The sequence below is a fragment of the Hemiscyllium ocellatum genome, chromosome 2 (genome assembly GCF_020745735.1).
Source record: "Hemiscyllium ocellatum isolate sHemOce1 chromosome 2, sHemOce1.pat.X.cur, whole genome shotgun sequence".
NCBI classification, from domain to species: domain Eukaryota; kingdom Metazoa; phylum Chordata; class Chondrichthyes; order Orectolobiformes; family Hemiscylliidae; genus Hemiscyllium; species Hemiscyllium ocellatum.
This window is the reverse complement of record NC_083402.1, coordinates 143,154,979-143,181,703: the sequence shown is the minus strand read 5'-3', so window position 1 is coordinate 143,181,703 and position 26,725 is coordinate 143,154,979. Positions and strand designations below refer to the sequence as shown.

The 26,725-nt window shown below is 47.1% G+C and overlaps 1 protein-coding gene across 1 annotated transcript in view; it reads right to left on the bottom strand.

Moving 5' to 3' along the window:
• Window positions 1-18,435, bottom strand: part of mtap (methylthioadenosine phosphorylase) — a 211,850-nt gene extending 193,415 nt beyond the window's left edge. The window contains exon 1 of the mRNA XM_060846640.1: window positions 18,340-18,435. Within this exon, the coding sequence (XP_060702623.1) occupies window positions 18,340-18,351 (12 nt within the window). The 5' untranslated portion in view covers window positions 18,352-18,435. The remainder of the gene's footprint in view (window positions 1-18,339) is intronic.
• Between the last annotated feature and the right edge of the window lie 8,290 nt (window positions 18,436-26,725).

Below are 26,725 nucleotides of genomic sequence, written 5' to 3'. Positions count from 1 at the left end.
CCTGACCACCCTGACCGACCCATTGTCTCAGCATGCGCTGCCCCACTGAACTCATCGCTACCTACCTCGACACTGTCCTATCCCCCCTAGTCCAGGAGCTCCCCACATACTTTTGAGACACCACCCACGCCCTCCAAGACTTCCGTTTCCCCGGCCCCCAATGCCTCATCTTCACCATGGATATCCAATCCCTCTACACCTCCATCCGCCATAACCAGGGCCTCCAAGCCCTGCGTTTTTCCCTCTCCAGACATCCCCAACAGTACCCTTCCACTGACACTCTCATTCGTTTGGCCGAACTGGTCCTCACCCTTAATTTCTCCTTCGAATCCTCCCACTTCCTCCAGACCAAAGGGGTAGCCAGGGACACACGTATGGGCCCCAGCTATGCCTGTCTCTTTGTCGGCTACATAGAACAGTTGATCTTCCATAATTACACCGGCACCACTCCCCACCTCTTCCTCCGCTACATTGATGACTGCATTAGCACCACCTCGTGCTCCCGCGAGGAGGTTGAGCAATTCATCAACTTCACCAACACATTCCACCCTGACCTTAAATTTACCTGGACCATCTCTGACACCTCCCTCCCCTTCCTGGACCTCCATCTCCATTAATGACGACCGACTTGACACTAACATTTTTTTTTACAAACTCACCGACTCCCACAGCTACCTGGATTACACCTCTTCCCACCCTATCTCTTGCAAAAATGCCATCCCGCATTCCCAATTCCTCCGCCTCCACCGTATCTGCTCCCAGGAGGACCAGTTCCACCACAGAACACACCAGATGGCCTCCTTCTTCAGAGACCACAATTTCCCTTCCCACATGGTTAAAGATGCCCTCCAACGCATCTCATTCACATCCCGTACCTCCCCCCTCAGACCCCACCCCTCCAACTGTAACAAGGACAGAACACCCCTTCCACCCTACCAACCTTTGCATAAACCAAATCATCCACCGACATTTCCGCCACCTCCAAAAAGACCCCACCACCAGGGATATATTTCCCTCCCCACCTCTTTCCGCCTTCCGCAAAGACCGTTCCCTCCGTGACTACCTGGTCAGGTCCACGCCCCCCCCCTACAACCCACCCTCCCATATTGGCACTTTCCCCTGCCACCGCAGGAACTGTAAAACCTGCGCCCACACCTCCTCCCTCACCTCTATCCAAGGCCGTAAAGGAGCCATCCACATCCAAAGTTTTACCAGCACATCCACTAATATCATTTATTGTATCCGTTGCTCCCGATGCGGTCTCCTCTACATTGGGGAGACTGGGCGCCTCCTAGCAGAGCGCTTTAGGGAACATCTCTGGGACACCCGCACCAATCAACCACACCGCCCCGTGGCCCAACATTTCAACACCCCCTCCCACTCAGCCAAGGACATGGAGGTCCTGGGCCTCCTTCACCGCCGCTCACTCACCACCAGACGCCTGGAGGAAGAACACCTCTTCTACTGCCTCAGAACACTTCAACCCCAGGCCATCAATGTGGACTTCAACAGTTTCCTCATTTCCCCTTCTCCCACCTCACCCTAGTTCCAAACTTCCAGCTCAGCACTGTCCCCATGACTTGTCTGGACTTGTCCTACCTGACTATCTCCTTTTCCACCTATCCACTCCACCCTCTCCTCCCTGACCTATCACCTTCATCCCCTCCCTCACTCACCCATTGTACTCTATGCTACTTTCTCCCCACCCCCACCCTCCTCTAGCTTATCTCTCCACGCTTCAGGCTCACTGCCCTTATTCCTGAAGAACGGCTTTGGCCCGAAACATCAATTTCACTGCTCCTTGGATGCTGCCTGAACTGCAGTGCTCTGCCAGCACCACTGATCCAGAACAGGGTGATACTAGGCACACAGACACACAAGATGGCCACTGAACCATAAGTTGGCCAGTTGACACACAAGATGGCTGCCGGACCACAACAGAGAGACAGCAGAGCAAACAAAGATTTGGAGCTCAGATTGAGGTTTTGGATGTAGGTTTACTCACTGAGCTGAAAGGTTCAGTTCCAGACATTTTGTTCCCTTACTAAGTAACATCTTTGATGGATCTCCTGCGAAGCAATGCTGAAAATCTTTGCTCTCTATTTATATGTTTGGGTTTCTTTCGGTTGGTGATGTCATTTCCTGTGGTGAATTCACTTCCTGTTTATTTTCTCAGGGGATGGTAGATGGAGTCTAACTTGATGTATTTGTTGTTAGAGTTCCGGTTGGAATGCCATGCTTCTAGGAATTCTCATGCGTGTCTTTGTTTGGCTTGTCCTAGGATGGATGTGTTGTCCCAGTCGACAAGCCAAACAGAGACACGCATGAGAATTCCTAGAAGCATTGCATTCCAACCGGAACTCTATCAACAAACACATCGAGTTAGACTCCACTTACCATTCCCTGAGAAAAAGGAACAGGAAGTGACTTCACACAGGAAATAACATCACCAACCCAAAGAAACCCAAACATATAAATAGAGAGCAAAGATTTTCAGCATCGCTTTGCAGGAGATCCACCGAAGATGTTACCTACTAAGATAACGAAACGTCTGGAAATGAACCTTTCAGCTCAGCGAGTAAACCTACATCCAAAACACAGATACTGCCTGGGGCCACCAGAATGCCAGCCTAGTTGATTAGTTTAAGGCGGGTGGGGGAGAAAATACACATGAGTAACATACACTGCCTGCCGAAGTGTCTGGGTGCAGCCAACACCTTTGATAGAAACAGCTTTATACGGACTCAATACAGAGTGTGAAGAGCCAGAGCTGCAGTAATCATCCTTCTCAGGAAGGAGTGATTAGTGCCCATTACTACAGCAATGGACTTCTGCACAGACATTGAAACTGACAATGACTGTGCTGAAATTAACAAAGGCTGCACTGGAACTGATAATGACTGCACCAAAATTATAAACAACTCTGCGATGTTTATAACAAACAAACTATGTTACAGAGACAATAACCTCATCACTGACCTATTATATCACTAAATATACAAGAATATCTTGACCTGAGCTCCGGGTTGAGAGAAGACTCGCAGCTGACCACTGTGCTGTTGGTGCTGTTCTCTCCCCGGAGCTCCGGTATTTCCTTGTGCAATAAACTCTGTCGTTGAACCCCGATTCTGACTCCGAGGCTGGTGATTTTCCCCTCAACAATTGGCGCTGCGAGCAGGGTTCTTATTACTGGTGCCCTGATCGAAGGCCATGATTGGGGATCCAGGATTTGTACCTGCAAACGGAATGAGTCAGACCAGGCCAAAGACACAGTTTAAAAATGTATACTGGTTGTAATGTTTAACTTGCAACGGACTGAGTTTAAAAAGAGTTAAGTGCATATCTGTGGAGAATAAGTGTTAACTATATTAACTGTTTAGGAGGGTAGAGGAGTCCCGGTAGAGAGCACAGCCTATTGAGCCAACATTCCCAGCCGATTGGTGGGCACCGACTAGTGGTGGTGGCTGGGAGGGTAGAGAAGTCCCACCGGTAGAGAGGACACCTTACTAGGAGGCTGCTACGACCATAGGGACAGTGCTGGGACAGTATTATTGGCCGGGGGTAGAGAGGTCCCCACTGGTTAGGAACACTTTCCTGTTGGTGGTATCTGGGGGTACACAATCTGCTAAATGGTAGATCAAAGTTTTAAAGGGGGATACTACAGGTTCCCTTATTGAGAAGTACAAGGCAGACAGACAAGGATTGACAGAGCAAATGAAGAAAAGTGGTTGGGACCCATTCCAGATATTAGCACAACAGAGATTGGATAGATAAACAAAAACAAAATAAAACTAAAAAGATAGGGGTAATGTTAGTGTACCAATTAGCAGGCCGAATTGAACAAGTGAGTGCCTCCACTAGCAGGTCGAGAAAAGGCCAAGAACGAATTGAGGAGCTGGAGGATAGGATAAAGAAGCTAGAAGAGTGAGGACTGCAGATGCTGGAGATCAGAGCTGAAAATGTGTTGCTGGAAAAGCGCAGGTCAGGCAGCATCCAAGGAACAGGAGAATCGATGTTTCGGGCATGAGCCTGAAGAAGGGCTCATGCCCAAAACGTTGATGCTCCTGCTCCTTGGATGCTGCCTGACCTGCTGCGCTTTTCCAGCAACACATTTTCAGCTAAAGGAGCTAGAACAAAGCTTAGAAAAAGTACAGGAGGAAAGGAAGATTGGCTCGCTCCCCTCCTACTACTCCCTCTGGTGGACGAATCTTGCAATAGTATAACTTAGCACCTGTTACCAAAGGAACAGACTGACAGCCCAAAGCGAATTATAAACCCTTCACCCCAGGGGAGAGGGAGCAAATTACAGCCCCTGAGCACAAACACCAGGTTCTGGGAAGAGCTGGATAATGTATGGATAGGGCACCAATTACACCTGAGGGACATACACCAGCTGGTCCGGGCAGCTTGCCCAGCGGACAAGTGGAGGCAGGTAGCTGGCGGACATGATGCCACAGCAGCCCGAGACTTTGGGGAGGATGGTGGACACATGCCGCCACCACCCCCCCACCTGTTCACCAACTTTAAAGAAGAAATCTAAAGGATGCTCGGAAATGCTCCCACGAACTACAACAAGATCACGACACTGAGCAACTTAAAGGGGAAGGAGCCTCCGAGTATGGGGAGTGGTTATTTAGGGTCTATCAAGAATGCTCAGGGCAAGCAACCCCAAGTCGGGGGGGACCGGGCATTCATCCAAACTCTTAGAGATGGGCTCTCTAGCACCCGCCAAGCCATTCTGAAAATGGGAGTAATAATGTCCCAGGATTATGATGACAGTCGAGTGGGCTGGCAGGGTGCAGAAGGCAGAAGCTCCTGTGATAAAAGCATGACCTGACAAAGCAGCCGACCGGAATGGAAGCGAGAGTAGAATAAAACTATCCTGCCATAACTGTGGCCGGCAGGGACACTTTACCAGAGAGTGTAGGGTCCCACGAGCAGGAGACAGACCAGGGAACAATGTAAGATACCGCAGCCACTGCAACAGAACAGAACACACAGAAGCAGTGTGCTGGGAAAAGCATGGGGCACCCCCAAACACCACCCAGAACACTGGGGAACAGCAGGAATCCCAAGGTCAGCAGAGCTGACAACCAGCTGCCCCCATTCATGAGGGCAGGGGGGAGGGTACAATTTACTTGCCCGCAGTAATAGGAGGGTGGAAATGAGAGATGCTAATAGACACAGGAGCGGTTGTATACATCAGAAACTTACCCTTACCCCACACAAATAAAATGATTCACTTAACTGGGGTAGATGGGGATAAAACACCAGCATACCTAAGCGAAACTACCCTCGTTGAAATAAACAATATACATATCCCCATGAGATTCTGTGTGCGCCAAAACAATGAGGGCACCATAATGGGCAATGATCTCATGAGAGAATAGAATGTCCTAATCGATTGTGTAAAAAGGAAATTGATTTGGCCCAGACAGGATGGTCAAAAGACCGAGACTGGGAAACTTCCAAGTCACCTTGAAACTATTAAAGTGGCTACAGTCATGAGTAGAGGCTGGAACCTTGAAAAGGGGGGATTCGGAGCCATCTGCGCCTTCGTACCCAGAGGGCAGAAACAAAGTTAGATGCAGGTCAGGTTAACATAGACCCGGGAAGGGTTCCCGGACTGGAGCATAATCCTCACCAGCAATACCCAACAAACCCTGAAGCAGAAACAGCAGTTGTGGAGATAGTGAAAAGACTAGTGAGACAAGGAATCCTGAAAGCAACCACAAGTACAACTAATTCCCTGATGTGGCCAGTAACAAAGCCTGATGGGAGCTACAGGCTCACCATTGATTATACAGCATTAAATAAGGTCACCCCCAAATTGCACCCCATTGTAGCAAACCCCTCCACCATTTTAAACGGCTTGGCCACTGAACACAAGATTTTTACTGTTTTAGACACAGCCAACAGGTCTTGGTCTATCCCATTACACCGTGAGTCCCAAAACAAATTCGCCTTTACAATAAGAAAAAGTAGATATGGACTCACCTGCCACAAGGGTTCCACAACAGCCCCAGAGTGTTTCACAGGGTGATGAGTGACATCCTGAAGAGAATAGATTTACCAGAGGGTAGCACTGCCCTCCAATATGTAGATGATATCCTAATTACCTCAGAGTCTGAGTCAGGACACCAGGAGGTTTTATGTCTAGTATTACAGGAATTGGCAACCACAGGGTTAAAAGTTAGCCCCAGAGGGGCATAAATTGGCAAAATACAAGTCATATACCCAGGACACCTTATATCCCAGAGACTCAGATGCTCAATGACCACAAGAAGGCAATCCAACAGATGCCCCGACCTGCCACTGTCGGGGGTGGGGGTCAGAAAGGTCTTGGGCTATTCAACTACAGTCAGAGTTTTATACCCAAGTTCACAAAATTGGCTGAAATGATCCAGAAACTAGTTAAAGGAGGCAACCCCAGGAACCTGCAACCTGGGAGCTAGAACAGGAAGGGGCATACAGTCAGCTTATATTGGCCCCTGGGCAACGGCTGCCAAGGTTCCAGCAAGGATTTTCACATCCACTGAAATAATGAGGGAGGATTTTACTCCGCAAAGGTCACCCAAGACCACAGTCGCAGAAGGAGGCCCGTAGGGTACTACTCAACTAGAGAAGGGCCTATAGTCAGCGGGTTGCCCAGGTGTATAGCAGCCTCAGACTGTGCTGCTTGGGTTGTTAGGGTTAGCGAGCCCATTGTAATGACAGGGAATGTCATCCTCCACACTAAACACATCCTGGTAGAGATGCTAAACAGGGAAATTGAGGGCCATCTCCAATATGAGAAGGGCAAAGTGGGAGCAGTTCTTTTACCCCTAAGTCAGTCCATGGTAATAGTTAGTGATATGGGAGAAAACTCAGATGAGGAACTTCTAGACACAGGGGAACCAAACAACTGTGGGAATCTAGATGGGGATGAAGATAGAGGGGAAAATAAAGGGTACCAGCCAAGGAGACTCTCTTCATGGACGGGTCACAAAAGTACGTAGCAGGGTCACCCCGAACAGGATGGGCTGTGGTAAATGATAAGTTAGAAACACTTATGTCGGGAAGGATTGATGGAGGTCAGTCCGCACAGGGAGCAGAATGGTAGCACTTACCAAAGCACTGGAACTAGCAAATGAAAAAACTGAATATACATACGGACAATCAATATGCCTTCGGTGTAGTTCATGACTACATGGTGACATGGGGTAGAAGAGGGTTTCACCACTGTGGGGGGAGCCCCTATCAGACACCAATTAGGAACTCAGGCATTATTGTGTGCCAGTGAACAGCCAAAAGAGGCTGCAGTACTAAAAATAAAGGCCCATCAAAAAGAGCTGGCAAAGGAGAGTCCAGGTTGGCTAAACTTCAAAGGAAACAAGGCAGCAGACCAAGCAGCTCAGAGAACCCTAGAAGCAAGCAGGCATTAACGAGACTGCAATAGCCACTAATGAATTAGCAAAAGATGCTATCCAAATTCAGCAGCTACAAGGAGGACACCCCGCAGGAAGAGATGGAAACTGCAGGGGACATTCAATGGGGAGGATGGTGCCTGGAGGTGAGCAGACAAGGTGGTAGCACCAGTGTGTATACAGAACGCATTGCTTGAACTGCACCATGTGTTCTCCCATACAGTTAGAGGGGCCATGGTAGCAAGCCTAAGGAGAGAGTGTGGTGGTGGGAGGGCATGGGAAGAGATGTGGCCAAGTACTGCTGCAGATGTGTGTGCAACATGACCCAGGGAGACCCATAAAAGTTAGGATGGGACACCAGCTCAGACCTAGGGGACCCTGGGGACACCTTCAGGTGCATTTTACAGGGCCATTACCACCTTCCTGTACTGCCTGGTCTTCATAGATCAATTCATTCGGTGGGTAGAGGCATTCCCGACCAAAAGCTGCACTGTGACCACTGTAGCCAGAATATTAGCGGAGGAGATAACCCTGAGGTGGTGGGGGGGGGTGGGATACCTCTCCAGATCGACTCCAACCAAGGGATACATTTTACAGGCAAGGTCATGAGTTCTGTCTGCCAATTACTCAGCATTAGATAAAAATTTCACATTCCCCATCACCCCCAGAGCTCAGGGATAGGAGAGAGAATGAATAGAATGCTCAAAAATACTTTAGCTAAGGCTATGCAAATCTCAAGCAGAACATGGGCTGATGTGCTGCCAGCCAGACTAATGAGATTAACAGCCACCATGAATCAGGTAACTGGGCTAACACCAAATGAATTAATGACCGGGTGAGCAATGTCATTGCCAGAGACAATAATCACAGGTGGCACTGACATAGGGCCACTAAAAGACAAAATTCAGTGGTGTGATAGAATTAAGCAACTGAAAGGGATGCGGAAATCTGTAATTGATAATTAGGACAAAAAGGACAAGGCAGGGGAACTCAAGATCTTCCCTGAGGTGCCAGCAGCAGGGAGCTGTATCCTGGTACGAGCCCTGCCTGACAAACTATGCTTTGCCCCAAAATGGAATGGGTCACACAACATGGTAACAAGTGGGGATATCAGTGCCTGCCTAGACATTAAAAGAAATGGCACATGGAAGCACTGGGCCCAACAAAAACCGTTTTGAGACTCCTGTGACCAAACTAATGTCATTGACCATTCCCCAGGTGCAGACAGGAATGGCGGACAAGACGGTCATCCCTGGGAGAATACCGAAAACACAACAGAACAAACCGCACAGATGCACAACTGCACCTCCTGACGAAAACAAAGACTTTGACTGTTAACTTTATTTTAACTGCAAAATGTATACACCTGTATGTATTTCACTGTGTTGAAGTGTCGCGACAGTCAGGAACATGTCAGGATTTGAAGATAACCTCTTCTATAGCACCCACCTAAGCTTGCATGGGAACCAAAGTGTCTGCTACCCACTGGCCAGATCAGTAGGATCCCTATTTGTGGCTCCCCCTGTGTGGACCCCTCACGGCGTGTATACTGTGGACACCTCGGGAGCACCGTCTAAGGGGCAGATAGAGAGGACTCCAGGGTAGATGGGTGCAGCTGGACAGGGCCGCTGGGCCCCCCAGCCTAGGGAAGGGAAAACCCATTTAAGACCCAGTAATTACCCACTGGGTCACAGGGCAGGAATGGGGTGTGTTGATGCCCTGGTTACCAAAAACGACTCATGCGTTCAGACACAGTGCACTTATCAGCGCTGTACAGTCACCAGGGGACAGTTTACCTGCACCTGCAACGAGCAGGCGTGCTCGAATATGACCGCGGGCACACAGTTCATATGTGGTAAGTGCAATGGCACCCATGTCAGCTCTGCCACACGGACATACCTGTTTGATCCTTACCAGTTGAGGGGGGCACCCCAGGGATCAGGGGCAACATGGGTGGACAGACAGATGGAAAGACTGGACAATGTCTGTTACTGGGCAGCGAAGGGATTTGTTTTTCTGTTTAAAGGGACTTATATGACAGACACACCAAACCTCCCAAACCTGTTTACAGTCGGGACAATTGCACCTCTTACTGTACCATGCCCCAGCAGAGCACATGTTCGGAGAAGGATAGTGACCCACTCCATCAGTTAGGAGTTTTGTGCTGACTGGCAGGTTCCCACCAGTTTGGGGTCATCATTGGGAAATGGATTCTTGGGATCTCTGTTTTTGGGGGGCACAGCAGGGGTCGTCAGTGCTAAAAACAGAAATTACCTCATACATGGCCTGACTTTCTTAGGCAATAATACCTCAAAAGCTCTGGAAGCAATTAACACAGAGCTGACTGGACTCAGACTCTGCACACAGCAGACATGTCACATGGTGGATTATCAATTAGCACAGCAAGGGGGAATTTGGACAATTATTGGTGACAATTGTATCACCCATGGTATTGATGCCTCTTATAACATTACAGAAGCCATCAAGAATATCCGAGACCAGCTAGATGATTTCTGACAGGGAGCCACAATTACATGCAGCAGGCCAAATTGGTTGCTAGGTAAATCTTGGAGACCCTATTTGGCACACAGGATAATTATCCTCATTGTACTGATGCTAATATGGTGTGTGGGTCTTGGGTGTTTAAAGCTCTGTTCTAAGCCACTATGGGGATGAGAACTATACCAGCTGGAGCGTCAGCACGGAAAAGCCCCAATGAAATTAGCACTCCATGATACCCCTCGGGAAGAGGAACTCCTAGAGATGACCTATCTCCCCCCCCCAGTGCCCCCACCCCCAACCTTGTAAATTGGGTGGTGTGCGGGAGATCTCCAAAGGTTGCCTCCTTGACCACAAAGGGAGGATTGAAGCGGGAGATGGCAGGGGACAGGGTGACACTAGGCACACAGACACACAAGATGGCTGCTGAACCATAAGTTGGTCACACAAGATGGCCACCAGACCACAATATTTAGTGAGACAGCAGAGCAAACACAGATACTGCCTGGGGCCACCAGAATGCCAGCACCATTCATGTGAATCCAAGGAAAGCGATGGGACCAGACAGAGTATCAGGCCGTACACTCAGACCATGCACAGATCAACTGGCAGAGGTCTTCTCGGACATCTTCAACCTCTCCCTGCAGCAGGCCACTGCCCCTGCCTGTTTCAGGAGGGCCAACATCATCCCTGTGCCTAAGAAGGCTCATGCAGCATGTCTCAATGACTACCGCCCAGTGACCCTGACTTCAGTGGTCATGAAGTGCTTTGAAAAGCTGGTCATGGCATCAATCAAATCCAGCCGCCCCGCTACTCTTGACCCACTCCAATTTGCCTTTCGGACCAGCATATCCATATCAGATACCATATCACTTGCCCTTCGCTCCTCCCTCGATCATCTGGACATCAAGAACAGCTACGTAAGAATCCTACTCATTGAATACAATTCAGCCTTCAAAACTATTATCCCCTCGAGACTGATTACTAAACTTAGTTATTTCAGAGGAGAAAGTGAGGACTGCAGATGCTGGAGCTCAGAGCTGAAAATGTGTTGCTGGAAAAGCACAGCAGGTCAGGCAGCATCCAAGGAGGAGAATCGACGTTTCGGGCATAAGCCCTTCTTCAGGAATGAGGAAAGTGTGTCCAGCAGGCTAAGATAAAAGGTAGGGAAGAGGGACTTGGGGGAGGGGTGTTGAAGATGCGATAGGTGGAATGCGGTCAAGGTGAGGGTGATAGGCCGGAGTGGGGTGGGGGCGGAGAGGTCAGGAAGATGATTGCAGGTTAGGAAGGCGGTGCTGAGTTCGAGACCTACCAACCCAACCACCCCATGGCTCAACACTTCAACTCCCCCTCCCACTCCACCAAGGACATGCAGGTCCTTGGACTCCTCCATTGCCAGACCATAACACGACGGTTGGAGGAAGAGCGCCTCATCTTCTGCCTAGGAACCCTCCAACCACAAGGGATGAACTCAGACTTCTCCAGTTTCCTCATTTCCCCTCCCCCCACCTTGTCTCAGTCAAATCCCTCAAACTCAGCACCGCCTTCCTAACCTGCAATCTTCTTCCTGACCTCTCCGCCCCCACTCCACTTCGGCCTATCACCCTCACCTTGACCTCCTTCCACCTATCGCATCTTCAATGCCCCTCCCCCCTACCTTTTATCTTAGCCTGCAGGACACACTTTCCTCATTCCTGAAGAAGCACTTATGCCCGAAACGTTGAATCTCCTGTTCCTTGGATGCTGCCTGACCTGCTGCGCTTTTCCAGCAACACATTTTCAGCTTAGTTATTTCAGACTAAGCCCCACTCTCTGCAACTGGATCCTCAGTTTCCTGACCCACAGGCCACAATCAGTGAAGACTGGGAACAATATTTCATCCTCATTAACACTCAACAGGGGTACGTACTCAGCCCCCTACTATACTTACTGTATACCCATGACTGTGTCACTAAGTACCAGACTAATGCCACTTACAAGTTTGCCTTTGACATCACCATAGTCGATTGAATCTCAAATGGCGACGAAACAAACTACAAATGGGAGATGGAAGATCTGGAAAAATGATGCACTGAGAACAACCTTGCTCTCAATGCTGGCAAAACCAAGGAAATGACTTTCGGCAGGATGTCACTCATGTCCCCCCTACACATTAACAGCACAGAGGTGGAATAAGTGGAGTCTGTCAAGCTCCTGGGACTGGTCATTTACGACAAGCTTTCTTGGACTCTTCATGTCGATGCACTGATTACAAAGGCCCAACAACTACTCTTCTTCCTCAGGCAGCTGAGGAAGTTTGGCATGACAGCGAATACCCTTGCCAACATTTATAGGTGTGCCATCGAGAGCATTCTGTCTGGGTGTATCACTACCTGGTATGGCAACTATACCATTCAAGATCGGAGACGGTTACGGAGAGTGGTGAACTCAGCCCGGACAATCACAAAGGCCAACCTCCCATCTATAGAATCCATCTACCAGGCCCGCTGTCAAGGAAAGGCCGCTAGCATTCTCAAAGATCCATCCCACCCTGACAATGTTTTTCTACAACTTTTCCCATTAGGGAGAAGGTACAGAAGCCTGAACACACGCACCAGCCGTTTTCATAATAGTTTCTACCCTCCTGTTGTTAGAATACTGAATGGACTCAAACTCTCAACATTCGTCTGTACCTGTGTTTTTGTTTTTGCCGCCATTTACCTATTATTTACTTATCTATGCAACTTAACTCTGATCTGCCTATATTGCTCGCAAGACAAAGCTTTTCACTGAGCCTCAGTACACGTGACAATAAATTCAATTCAATTCAAATTCAATTCAATTCAATTCAGCACAATACACTCAACCTAGTTGATTAGTTTAACATGGGTGGGTAGAGAATACACATGAGTAACATACACTGCCTGCCGAAGTGTCTTGGTTCAGCCTAGAACTCAGGGCATGGTTAGGAACATGGGACTGGGATATCATAGTAATTACAGAAACATGGCTCAGGGATGGGCAGGACTGGCAGCTTAATGTTCCAGGATACAAATGTTACAGGAAGGATAGAAAGGGAGGCAAGAGAGGAGGGGGAGTGGCATTTTTGATAAGGGATAGTATTACAGCTGTGCTGAGGGAGGATACTCCGGGAAATACGTCCAAGGAAGTTATTTGTGTGGAACTGATAAATAAGAAAGGGATTATCACCTTACTGGGATTGTATTGTAGACCCCCTAATAGTCAGAGGGAAATTGAGAAACAAACTTGTAAGGAGATCTTAGTTATCTATAAGAATAATAGGGTGGTTATGGTAGGGGATTGTAACTTTCTAAACATAGACTGGGACTGCCATAGTGTTAAGGATTTAGATGGAAAGGAATTTGTTAAGTGTGTACAAGAAAATTTTCTGATTCAGTATGTGGATGTATCTAGTAGAGAAGGTGCAAAACTTGACCTACTCTTGGGAAATAAGACAGGGCAGGTGACTGAGGTGTCAGTGGGGGAGCACTTTGGGGCCAGTGACCATAATTGTATTAGATTTAAAATAATGATGGAAAAGGATAGACCAGATCTAAAAGTTGAAGTTCTAAATTGGAGTAAGGCCAATTTTGACGGTATTAGGCAAGAACTTTCAAAAGCTGATTGGGGGCAGATGTTCACAGGTAAAGGGACGGCTGGAAAATAGGAAACCTTCAGAAATGAGATAACGAGAATCCAGAGAAAGTATATTCCTGTTAGGGTGAAAGGGAACGCTGGTAGGTATAGGGAATGCTGGATGACTAAAGAAAAAGAAGGAAGCATACGAAAGGTATAGACAGGATAGATGAGTGAATCCTTAGAAGAGTATAAAGGAAGTAGGAGTAAACTTAAGAGAAATCAGGAGGGCAAAAAGAGGGCATGAGATAGCTTTGGCAAATAGAGTTTAGGAGAATTCCAAGGGTTTTCACAAATACATTAAGGATAAAGGGACAACTAGGGAGAGAATAGAGCCCCTCAAAGATCAGCAAGGCAGCCGCAGTGTGGAGCCACAGAAAATGGGGAAGATACTAAATGAATATTCTACATCAGTATTTACTGTGCAACAGGAAATGGAAGATATAGACTGTAGGGAAATAGATGGTGACATCTTGCAAAATATCCATATTAAAGAGGAGGAAGTGCTGGATGTCTTGAAACTGGTAAAGGTGGATAAATCCCCAGGACCTGATCAGATGTACCCTAGAACTCTGTGGGAAGCTAGAGAAGTGAAAGCAAGAGTGATTGCCTCTTGCTGAGATATTTGTATCATCAATAGTCACAGGTGAGGTGCCAGAAGACTGGAGGTTGGCTGACGTGGTGCCACTGTTTAAGAAGGGTAGTAAGGACAAGCCAGGGAACTATAGACCAGTGAGTCTGACATTGGTGTTGGGGAAGTTGTTGGGGGGAATCCTGAGGGACAGGATGTACATATGTTTGGAAAGGCAAGGACTGATTAGGGATTGTCAACATGGCTTTATGCATGGGAAATCATGACTCACAGACTTGATTGAGTGTTTTGGAGAAGTAACAAAAAGGATTGACGCAGGCAGAGTGGCAGGTGTGATCTATATGGACTTCTGTAAGGTGTTCGACAAGCTTCCCCATGGGAGACTGGTTAACAAGGTTAGATCTAATGGAATACAGGGAGAACTATCATTTTGATACAGAACTGGCTCAGAGGTAGAAGACAGAGGGTGGTGGTGGAGGGTTGTTTTTCAGATTGGAGGCCTGTGACCAGTGGAGTGCCACAAGGATCGGTGCTGGGCCCTCTACTTCCTGCCATTTACATAAATGATTTGGATGCGAGCATAAGAGGTACAGTTAGTAAGTTTGCAGATGACACCAAAATTAGAAGTGTAGTGGACAGCAAAGAGGGTTACCTCAGATTACAACAGGATCTGGACCAAATGGGCCAATGGGCTGAGAAGTGGCAGACGGAGTTTAATTCAGATAAATGCGAGGTGCTGCATTTTGGGAAAGCAAATCTTAGCAGGATTTATACACTTAATGGTAAGGTCATAGGGAGTGTTGCTGAACAAAGACCTTGGAGTGCAGGTTCATAGCTCCTTGAAAGTGGAGTCGCAGATAGGATAGTGAAGGTGGTGTTTGGTATGCTTTCCTTTATTGGTCAGAGTATGGAGTACAGGAGTTTGGAGGACATGTTGCTGCTGTACAGGATATTGGCTGGGCCACTGTTGGAATATTGCATGCAATTCTAGTCTCTTTCCTATCAGAAAGGTGTTGGAAAACTTGAAAAAGGTTCAGAAAAATTTACAAGGATGTTGCCAGGGTTGGAGGATTTGAGCTACAGGGAGAGGTTGAACAGGCTGGGGCTGTTTTCCCTGGAGCGTCAGAGGTTGAGGGGTGACGTTATAGAGGTTTACAAAATTATGGATAGGGTAAATAGACAAAGTATTTTCCCTGGGATTGGAGAGGGCATAGGTTTAGGGTGAGAGGGGAAAGATATAAAAGGGACCTAAGGCACAACTTTTTCACGCAGAGGGTGGTACGTGTATGAAATGAGCTGCCAGAGGATGTGGTGGAGGCTGATACAATTACAACATTTAAAAGGCATTTGGATGGGTATATGAATAGGAAGGATTTGGAGAGATGTGGGCCGGATGTTGACAGGTGGGACTAGATTCGGTTGGGATATCTGGTTGGCATGGACGGGTTGGACCGAAGGGTCTGTTTCCATGTTGTACATCTCTATGATAGAAATGCTAACAGTTTGATATGGACTCAGTATAAAGTGCTAACAGCCAGGGCTGCAGGAAGAGTGACTAGTGCCCATTACTACAGCAATGGACTTCTGTGCAGATATTGAAACTGACAATGTCTGTGCTGAAACTGACAATGACTGTGCTGAAATTAACAAAGGCTGCACTGAAACGAACAATGACTGCACTGAAATTATCAGCAATTCTGCAAATTTTGCAACAGACAAACTATGTTACAGTGACAATAACCTCATCACTGACCTATTGTATCCCAAAATGTATAAAAGTATCGTGACATGTGCTCCAGGTTGAGAGAAAAATCGCAGCTGACCACTGTGCTGTTGGGTGTCTTTCTCTCCCCAGAGCTCCGGTATTTCCTTGTACAATAAACACTGTCACTGAACCCCAACTGACTCAGAGGCTGGTGATTTTCTCCACACAATTCACATTCATCTGAAGCAGACCTTTGTTGTGGAAACTGCTGTAAAAACGAAATCTTTTTTATAGCCCCAGTCATATCCAGATGATAAAATTTTATATCTAGCTAATTCAACATTTATTAAGGCAACACTCGATTTCAACTGCATTATTTAGACATTACTCTATAAATTCCTGAGAGTGCAGCTGCTTTGGTAACTATTCTAAACTAATTGCAACGCCCGCTCTTTCATGTGAGAGAGACAGACAGAGAGACAGACAGAGAGACAGACAGAGAGACAGACAGAGAGACAGACAGAGAGACAGACAGAGAGACAGACAGAGAGACAGACAGACTTGATTGTAACCAGAGCCAATGCAAAATAGAACCTGTGAACTGCAAACCAGCCATTCAGCCAACTGAACTGAAAGGTCCTCAATTATTACCATGCTCATTGTTTTCTCTTCAGTCAAAATCCAAGGCTTTAAGGTAAGCTGGGATTTAAAGGGTAATCATCTGCATTTTATATTACCATGACAAACATTATATTCTCCATCTGTGTTCAACCACACAAAGAATGAGGCATATAATCTCCATCTAGACATTGATACAGTGTTTAAACATTGCACATCTTTCTTCCAAAGACTGTAGCACCATACAGTAAGATTACAGATTGGAGCAACGGACCAGATCCCCCACTCACACAGGGTCACTGATCTTCCCCCCGCCCCACCCCACTCACACAGGGTCACTCCCCCAGATCCCCCACTCACACAGGGTCACTGATTCCCCCACCACTCACACAGGGTCACTCCCCCAGATCCCCCACTCACACAGGGTCACTCCCCCAGATCCCCCACTCACACAGGGTCACTGATCTTGCCCCCCACCCCCAACTCACACAAAGTCACTGATCTCCCCCCACCCCACAGAGTCATTAATCTTCCCTCCCCCCACTCACACAGGGTCACTGATCCCACCCCCCACCACTCACACAGAGTCACTGATCTCCCCCCCACCCCCCCACTCACACAGGGTCACTGATCTCCCCCGCCCCCCGCCCACTCACACAGGGTCACTGATCTCCCCACTCACACAGGGTCACTGATCTCCCCCGCCTCCCCCCCCCCACTCACACAGGGTCACTGATCTCCCCACTCACACAGGGTCACTGATCTCCCCCCCCCCCCCCACTCACACAGGGTCACTGATCTCCCCCACCTCCCCCCCCCCACTCACACAGGGTCACTGATCTCCCCACTCACACAGGGTCACTGATCTCCCCCCCCCCCCCCACTCACACAGGGTCACTGATCTCCCCCGCCTCCCCCCCCACTCACACAGGGTCACTGATCTCCCCCGCCTCCCCTCCCCACTCACACAGGGTCACTGATCTCCCCCCCCCCCCCAACTCACACAGGGTCACTGATCTCCCCCCCCCCCACACAGGGTCACTGATCTCCCCCCCCCCCACTCACACAGGGTCACTGATCTCCCCCGCCTCCCCCCCCCACTCACACAGGGTCACTGATCTCCCCCGCCTCCCCCCCCTACTCACACAGGGTCACTGATCTCCCCCGCCTCCCCCCCCTACTCACACAGGGTCACTGATCTCCCCCGCCTCCCCCCCCCCCACTCACACAGGGTCACTGATCTCCCCCACCTCCCCCCCCCACTCACACAGGGTCACTGATCTTCCCCCCACCCCCCACAGGGTCACTGATTTCTCCCCCCCCTCACACAGGGTCACTGATTTCTCCCCCCTCCCCCTCACAAAGGGTCACTGATTTCTCCCCCCCTCACACAGGGTCACTGATTCCCCCCCTCACACAGGGTCACTGATCTTTCCCCCCCGCCCCCCTCACACAGGGTCACTGATCTTTCCCCCCCCAGGGTCACTGATTTCCCCCCCCCCCCCCAGACAGGGTCACTGATCTGCGGCAGGACCACTGTGCCTGCCTCCCATGGTCACAGTCTCATTCAGCGGCCAGGCGAGACTGGGTTACTGTAAAACGCAGTGAAACTTGCGAACGGGACAGTTAGCGCTGGGAGGGGAGTGCTCCCTGTGTCAGAGTGCGGCTGCAGCGTCTCCTCCTCCCTCTCCCTCTCCCTCTCCCAGCTGGTACCCCCCTCTCTCTCTCTCTCTGTGTCTCAGGGAGCAGCCTGTCCCCCGGGTGAACAATGCAGGGACGGCTCTCTGCAGTGACACCTCCCTTCCTCCTGCTTTCCCTGGGACACAGTTCTTCCCCCACCCCCCTGAGCACTGTAATGAGGGACAGCAGACCCCCTTCCTTACCTTCACCTGCATTGTCACCAGCTTTTCCCTGCTTAGCTTGAGCCGCCTTTTATAAGCTTCCGGCTGTAAGCTCCTGTGTCTGTGAGTCCTGATAGGCTGTGTGCAGGAAGAGAGAGAGAGAAGGAGGCGGTGCAGCCTCTGATTCATTACCAGCAGCAACTTCAGAGTCAGTCAGCCAGTGGGTGAAGGGCCAAGAACATTAAACAGGAATGCACTTGTGTTACCAGCTACAACGCTGTTAGCTTCACGGCAACTGAAACATTAAAACTGTCATAGTTTCTTTTATGTAAGATTGGCACAACATCAGCCCAGCTCTGTGGAAGGGCCACAGACACAGAAACTGCTGGGGAAAAACTCAGCAGGTCTGTGGACAGAAATCTGTGCTAACGCTCAGTCAACAGATGCTGCCCGATCTGCTGAGTTTTTCCAGCGACTTCTGTTTTTGTGCCCTACTTTATTGGTCAGTGCTTTGAGTGTAGGAGTTAGGAGATCATGCTGCGACTGTGCAGGGACTTTGGTGAGGCCACTTTTGGAATGCTGTGTTCCATTCTGGTCTCTCTGCTTTAGGGAAGGATTTTGTGAAATTTGAAAGGGTTGAGAAAAGATTTAGAAAGATGTTGCCGGGGTTGGAAGGTTTGAGCTACAGGCAGAGGCTGAAGACACTGGGGCTACTTACCCTGGAATGTCAGAGGCTGAGGAATGACCTTAAAGAGGTTTGTAAAATCATGAGGGGCATGGATAGGGTGAATAGTCAAGGACTTTTTTTCCCCCTGGGGTTGGGGAGTCCAAAACTAGAGGGCATAGGTTTAAGATGAGAGGGGAAAGATTTGAAAGGAACCCCAGGGGCAACTGTTTCACACACAGAGGGTGGTGCGTGTATGTAATGAGCTGCCACAGGAAGTGGTGGAGGCTGGTATAACTGCAACATTTAAAAGGCATTGGATGGGTTTATAAATAGGAAGGTTTTAGAGGGATATGGGCCAAATGCTAGCAAATGGGTCTAGATAAATTTAGTATACCTGGTCACATCTCAATGCCTCTAAGACTATTTTCAGCAGTACGTCAGTTTTATATGGAAGGGTTACTGGACTCGAAGTGTTAACTCTGCTTTCTCTCAACAGATGCTGAGCTTCTTCAGAAATTTCTGTTTTTGTTTCAGACTTCCAACATCCGCAGTCCTTCATTTTATTATTGCACGGAAAGTGTTAGTTTTTAAGAGACCTGCATTAATAGGCTTTATATCGTCAGGGCCCCACATATCTATGGAAGGATTCACCAACCTTGGAGGGGGTCCAGAGGAGGTCTGCAAGAATGAGCCTGGGGATGAAGAGTTTGTCATATGGGGAGGCGTTGAGGACGCTGGGTCTGTACTTGAATGGAGTTTAGAAGGATGAAGGTGAGCTGATTGAAACTTACAGAATACTGAGAGGCCTGGATAGAGTGGACACGGAGAAGAAGTGGGAGTGACCAACAACTGAGAGTACAGCCTCAGTGTAAGGGATGACCTTTTAGAACTGAGATGAGGGCATATTTCTTCAGCCAGCGTGTGGTTAATCTGTCAAACGCGTTGCCATTGAAGGCTGTGGAGGTCAAGTGTGTATATAATCAGAGATAGTTAGGTTCGTGATTCGTAATGGGATCAAAGGTTACAGGGAAAAGGCAGGAGATGGGGTTGAGAAACTCATCAGCCACGGTAGAATGGTGGAGCAGACTCGATGCACTGAACGGTCTAATTCTGTTCCTGTATCTTACTTATAATGGAGTTCCTGGGAGGAAAGTTTGTGTTTGACTGGAACTGAATGGCAGAGACAGGGAGAAACCCATCAGTTTGAATGGTCACTGCTTTCTCATTTCTTGGATGATAAACGACCAGAGCTTTTGAATTTGCTTAGATTGATACCCCGCTGTAGCCAATGTGACTTGAACCCGGGCCTCCTAGTTTAGAGGAAGGGAAACTACCACTGCACCACAAGGGCCCTAGTTTCCAAATCTAACCCAGGCCTCTCAAATTAAGTACATATGAAACTGAGTCAATGTAGCGTTTATAGTGCTGTTGTGGCACAGTGGTAGTGCATCTGCCTCTGGCCTGGGTTCAAGTTGCACCTGCTCCAGATCTGACAAAACATCTCTGAACAAGCTGCTTAAACATGTCTAAAAGCAAAGAATAACTAAGTGTTTAATCCTTCCTTGCTATAAGATTTGGAGGTGCTGCTACTGTAAATAGGGAATTCAAGGGACTCTAATCCCACCCCAGTGATTAACACATCCATCCAGTCGCAGAATTAATGGACTAGTTGAGATGTCCCTCATTGAGGTTTTCCCAGTGCTCTCGGTGTCCTGGTCAAAATTAGCCTCAAAGTACATCCACCCAAATCAAATTCAAACAAAACATGCTGGAGAAACTCAGCAGGTCTCACAGCATCTGTGGCAACAACAAGAAATATAAATGTTTCAAATCCAAACCCTCCTCTTCAGAGAAGGCAAATGGTACGTTGGCCTTCATCGCAAGGAGATTTGGATACATGAGCAACTATGTTTCACTGAATTACATGGAGAAACCACATGTGGAGTATTGTGCACAGTTTTCATATCCTTATGGAAGGAAGTATATACTTGCCATTGAGGAAGTGCAGTGGACAGTTACTGCACTGATCCCTCGATTGACGGGATGAGTGTAGGAGGACAGACTGATAAAAGTTGACCTGTACACATTAGAGTTTGGAAAAAATGAGAGAGAGAGTAATAGAATCATGACTGAATTGAAACTTGCAAGATTGTCACAGACTTTACCAGGGTAGATGTTTTCACTGGATAGTGAGTACCGAAAAATAGCCTGCTTGGCTGTCTCTCTCTTATTCCTGATGAAGGGCTTATGCTCGAAACGTCGAATTCTCTATTCCTGAGATGCTGCCTGGCCTGCTGTGCTTTGACCAGCAACACATTTGCAACATTATCTTAGAGTATAAGGCAAGTCACTTAAGATAAATGAGGAAAAAATTCTTTACCCAGAGGCCTTTGGAAGCTCAATCATTGAATATGTTCAAGTCAGAAATCACCAGGTCTCTGGAGAATACTGAGGTCAAGAGACCACCATGGGCGGCACGGTGGCACAGTGGTTAGCACTGCTGCCTCACAGGGCCTATAGACCCGGGTTCAATTCCCGACTCAGGCGACTGACTGTGTGGAGTTTGCACGTTCTCCCCGTGTCTGCGTGGGTTTCCTCCGGGTGCTCCGGTTTCCTCCCACAGTCACAAAGATGTGCGGGTCAGGTGAATTGGTCAAGCTAAATTGCCCGTAGTGTTAGGTAAGGGGTAAATGTAGGGGTATGGGTGGGTTGTGCTTCGGCGGGTCGGTGTGGACATGTTGGGCCGAAGGGCCTGTTTCCACACTGTAAATCTAATCTAATCTAAATCTAATCATATGGGAAATTGGTTTTGAGGTTGGTGATCAGTCATAATCTGTTTGAATTGCAAAGCAGATTCAAAGGGCAAAATTACCTGCTCCTAAACCTACCGTACCCATTTTCATCATTGCAGAGTCCCTACAGTGTGGAAGCAGGCCATTCAGCCCGTTAGATCTATGCTAACCCTCGAAAGAGCATCCCATCCAGGCCCATAACCCAGCATTTCCTATGGCTAACCCACTTAGCCTGCACAGTATCAGGCTGTGGGAGGAAACCCCACACAAAGTTACCCGAGGTTGGAACAGAACCCAAGCCCCTGACGCTGAGAGACAGCAGTGCTAGCCACTGGGCCACATTGAGTGTTATGGAAGTGTGTTTGGCCAATCACCAGCTCCATCTGGTTAGGACAATTAAACCAGGGGAAGAGAAACAGGAAAGTGTTAATGGCAATTTTAAAGCAAAGTCATGAGTATACACCAAGGAGAGTCATAATATCATTTTGTCTCTGAGCTTGATAGGCACCAGAAATCTGCTAAACTAAATGATCTTCAAGATCAAACATAAGAGGTTTTGGCAACTAACCAATTGATAGGCTCAATGATGCAAATTACATTGATTGATCTGTCTTTGCACTGGTTTAACATATTGAATTATTTCTCTCACATGTTTAAAGGTCAATAAGAACTGCCTCTGTTAAAGAATCTTACATTGTGTGCCACTGAATACTGACACCCATTTTGCGTGCATGTTATATCAACACTGATTAATATAACTATTTCAGTTGATAGAATCTGTTCAGACTTCTTATGACACCCCTCTGGGACAGGTGGAATCTGGACCTTCTGGCCCAGAGATAGGGCACTACAACTCCACTTGGAGAAAGTGAGGACTGCAGATGCTTGAGGTCAGAGTCGAGAGTGTGGCGCTGGAAAAGCACAGCAGGTCAGGCAGCATCGGAGGAGCAGGAGAATCGATGTTTTGAGCAAAAGACCTTCATCAGGAAAGGCTACAAATCCACCATAAGTTCAGAAAATAAAGTTTAAATAATTTCCCTCAAAGGATTTAATCACTCAAGAGTGACAAGTCAGTGGTATTATGTCGTATTGTTTTAGAATGATCTGAGCTATACGCAGAGACTAGAACCTTTCATTTGGCAGAAATAAAAAGAACTAAACGTTACAGCAGGTGTTTCAAAGATGTAACTAAATGTCTTTAAATCCAGTTGAATTGGTAAAATAGTCACCACGAGCACTAACCTAGTGAAGTGAAAGCATTACAAATAATTCCATTGATGATGCTGTAATCTGATTAGTGACAGTTTTGGTGGAGGAATGTTTAGATTACATTAGCTTCCCTACTGTGTAGAAACAGGCCCTTCGGCCCAACTAGTCCACACCAACCCTCCGAAGAGTAACCCACGCAGACCCAGTTCCCTCTGACTAATGCACCTAACCCTATGGGCATTTTAGCATGGCCAATTCACCTGACCTGCACATCTTTGGACTGTGGGAGGAAACCGGAGCACTCAGAGGAAACCCACGCAGACACAGGGAGAATGTGCAAACTCCACACAGTTGCCCAAAGCTGGAATCAAATCTGGGTCTTGGTGCTGTGAGGCAGCAATGCTAACCACTGAGCCACCATGAAGGCTGAGAGACCACCATATCTGGCCAGTACATCACACCAGACCAGGAGACCATCACACTGGGCCAGGAGATCACCAGACCAGGCCAAGAGACTGCCACGCTGGGCCGAGAGACAAAGCAAGAGTGAGGACTTCAGAAGCTCCCTCCTCCCGCAACCCTCCCATTTAGCTCTCCACCCTGCAGGGTCCCTGCCTCCATTCCTGATGAAGGGCTTTTGCCCAAAATGTCGATTTTCCTGCCCCTCGGATGCTGCCTGACCTGCTGTGCTTTTCCAGCACCACATTCTTAATCAACAACATGACATTCCACTCTGATATCAGTCAAAAACAGATAGTTCATTCCTGACAGAAATTAAAAATCCATTTCCAATTTTCACTCAACAGCAGACAAAGAGAAACTAAAGCAAACAGGAAAGGATGTAGTTTAACAACATTGAGGGATTAAGGAATAACAGAGCAACACACAATTCTTCTTTGAAGATAGATATCTGAACCAGGATAACTGATAGCAGTGAAACGTAAATATTACTAATCCTTTCAACAAATCATTTGAAATCTATGGGCAGGTAATTGGAATGAGGGAAACTGATCGCATTCAAAGGAATTTGGATAAATTAAATGAATGGATTAAGGATGACTGATTCAACAACTTCAATGAACATGTCAGGACAACTGCCATGTTACTACAGGTAAATTTGAACTTTCCTGATGATGCTCTGTCACATTAAACAAAATTCTACACTGATTACAATTGTTGCCACTGCCGAAACATGTCTTCAGAATACAAGGCATAGAGTGGTGCAGCATGGAAACAGACCCTTTGAAACCAACCAGTCCACGCCAACCATGTTCCCAAACTAAACCAGTCCCTGCCTGTGTTTGGCCCATTTCTCTCCACATTGAAAAGTGTGGTGTTGGAAAAACACAGCAAGTCAGGCACCATCTGAGGAGCAGGAGGATTGATGTTTCAGACATAAGTCCTCCATCATTCCTGAAGAAAGGCTTATGCCTGAAACATTGACTCTCCTGCTCCTCGGAAGCTGCCTGACCTGCTATGCTTTTCTAGCACCATACTTTTCAACTTTGACCCCCCACCTTCTGCAGTCCTCACCATGTCTCTCCAAATCTTTCCTGCTCATGTACTTATCCAAATGTCTTTTAAATGTTGTAATTGTACTTGCATCCACCACTTCCTCTGGCAGTTCATTCCACACACAAACCACTCACTGTGGAAAAGAGTTGCCCATCATGTCCTTTTTAAATCTTTCTCCTCTCAATTTTAAAATATGCCGCTGAATCGTGAACTGCCCCACCCTAGGGAAAAGGGCCTTATCATTCACCTTATCTATGCCTCTCATGATTTTATGAACACTATGAGGTCACCTCTCAATTTTCTACGCTCCAGTGAACAATGTCCCAGCCTTTCTCATCTATTTTTATTTCTCAAACCCTCCATTCCGAGCAACATCCTGATAAATCTTTCCTGAACCCTCTCCACTTTAATAATATCCTTTCTGTAGCAGGGTGACCAGAACTGCACAAACAGTACTCCAAAAGAAATCTCACCAATGTGCTATACAACCTCAACATGACATCCCAAATCCTATAATCAAAGATCTGCTAAATGCCTTCTTAAACTCTAGGTATCTCTGTGCTACAACACAATCCAGGGCCCTACTATTAATTAATTAATTAATCCTGTCTTTATTTGTTTGACCAAAATGCAATACCTCACATTTATCCAAATTAAACTCCATCTGCCACTCTTCAGCCCATTGACCCAATTGATCAAGATATCTTATAATTATAAATAATCTTCTTCACTGGGCACTTTAACACCAATTTTGATGTCATCCACAAACTTATTAACCATGTCTCCTATATTCTCATCCAAATCTTTATAGAAAGCAAAAATTCTGCTGTACTGAATTTAATCTAACTCAGCTCCTCTGCATATGCTGACTGCAGCATTACGCCTGAAAGCTTTAACTCTGCCTGAAATTTCAAATTAGCAGTGCATTTATTTTTCACAAGGATTCTGGCATGGTGGCTCAGCAGTTAGCACTGCTACCTCACAGCACCAGAGTCCCAGGTTCAATTCCAGCCTTGGATGACTGTCTGTGTGGAGTTTGTACATTCTCCATGTGTCTGCGTGGGTTTCCTCTGTGTGCTCTGGTTTCCTCCCACAAAGATGTGCAGGTTAGGTGCCATACTAAATTACCCATAGTGTTAGGTGCATTAGTCAGAGGGAAATGGGTCTGGGTGGGTTACTCTTCGGAGGGTCAGTGTGTTGACTACTTGGGCTGAAGGGCCTGTTTCCATACTGTAGGAATCTAATTTAAAACAGAATTGTTACTTTCATTATGGTGATGCAATGTTAAATTGATTAACTTGATCTTGAGTGTCTGTTGAACATCCATCAAAATACAATATAGAATAAAAAAAAGCTGAAAGCACTGCAGATGCTTCAATGCAGGGGAAAAAAACAAAAAATGCTGGAAAAGTTCACCAGGTCTGGCAGCATCTGTGGAGAGAAATCAAAGTTAATGTTTCGGGTCCAGTGACCCTTGCTCAGAATTTACTTAGTCCTTCCTTCCTGAGAAGAATATAGATTAAGAGCTCCTAATTGTTTGATCATTGCAGACAAAATATTGAATGCAGCAATAAAAATCGTGTTAGGGTATAAAAGAATACACCAATTAAAATGTCGCAACTATCCTTGCAAGTCTGACCTTGCTGGTAGGTGCTAAAGTTACAAGATTAAAAGCTGGTTTATTCATGAGCACCAAACATGTCACATTACCGAACTGCCCACTGATATTGTTTGTTTTGACACAAACAGGGCGAACAAAGAAACAATGCAGTCATCAAGTTCAACTTTAAGTGTTTGCAACAAGAACAGACTCAATGTCTTGAATGATGATTGTGTGATTGTAGATAATTGAATTCTTGGAATTAAGACAGACGTGTAGTTTTCAACTATTCCATCAGTTGATCTCTTAGAAAGACTGAACCATAATTTCCCTTTGAATAGTGCCCAATATTCAGTTGTTATTGTAGACAAATTCAGAATCAATATGAAAAATAAAGCAGGACTTTGCTATAAGCTGTCCCTGATAATGTTATCAAGTGTTCCAACTTTCTGATGTAATTTCTATTAAACCCTGAATATCTGCCCAAATGAAATTATAATAAGATTTTAGTGGTGTACGGTCGTGAGTCATATTTTCCTTGAGCATTATTTCACATTTGGCATTCATTAGAATTAAATTGCCAGTGTTGCTCAGAACCAGAAAAGATAACATTGAATCTAAAAGGTCTCAATGCGCCATGTTAAA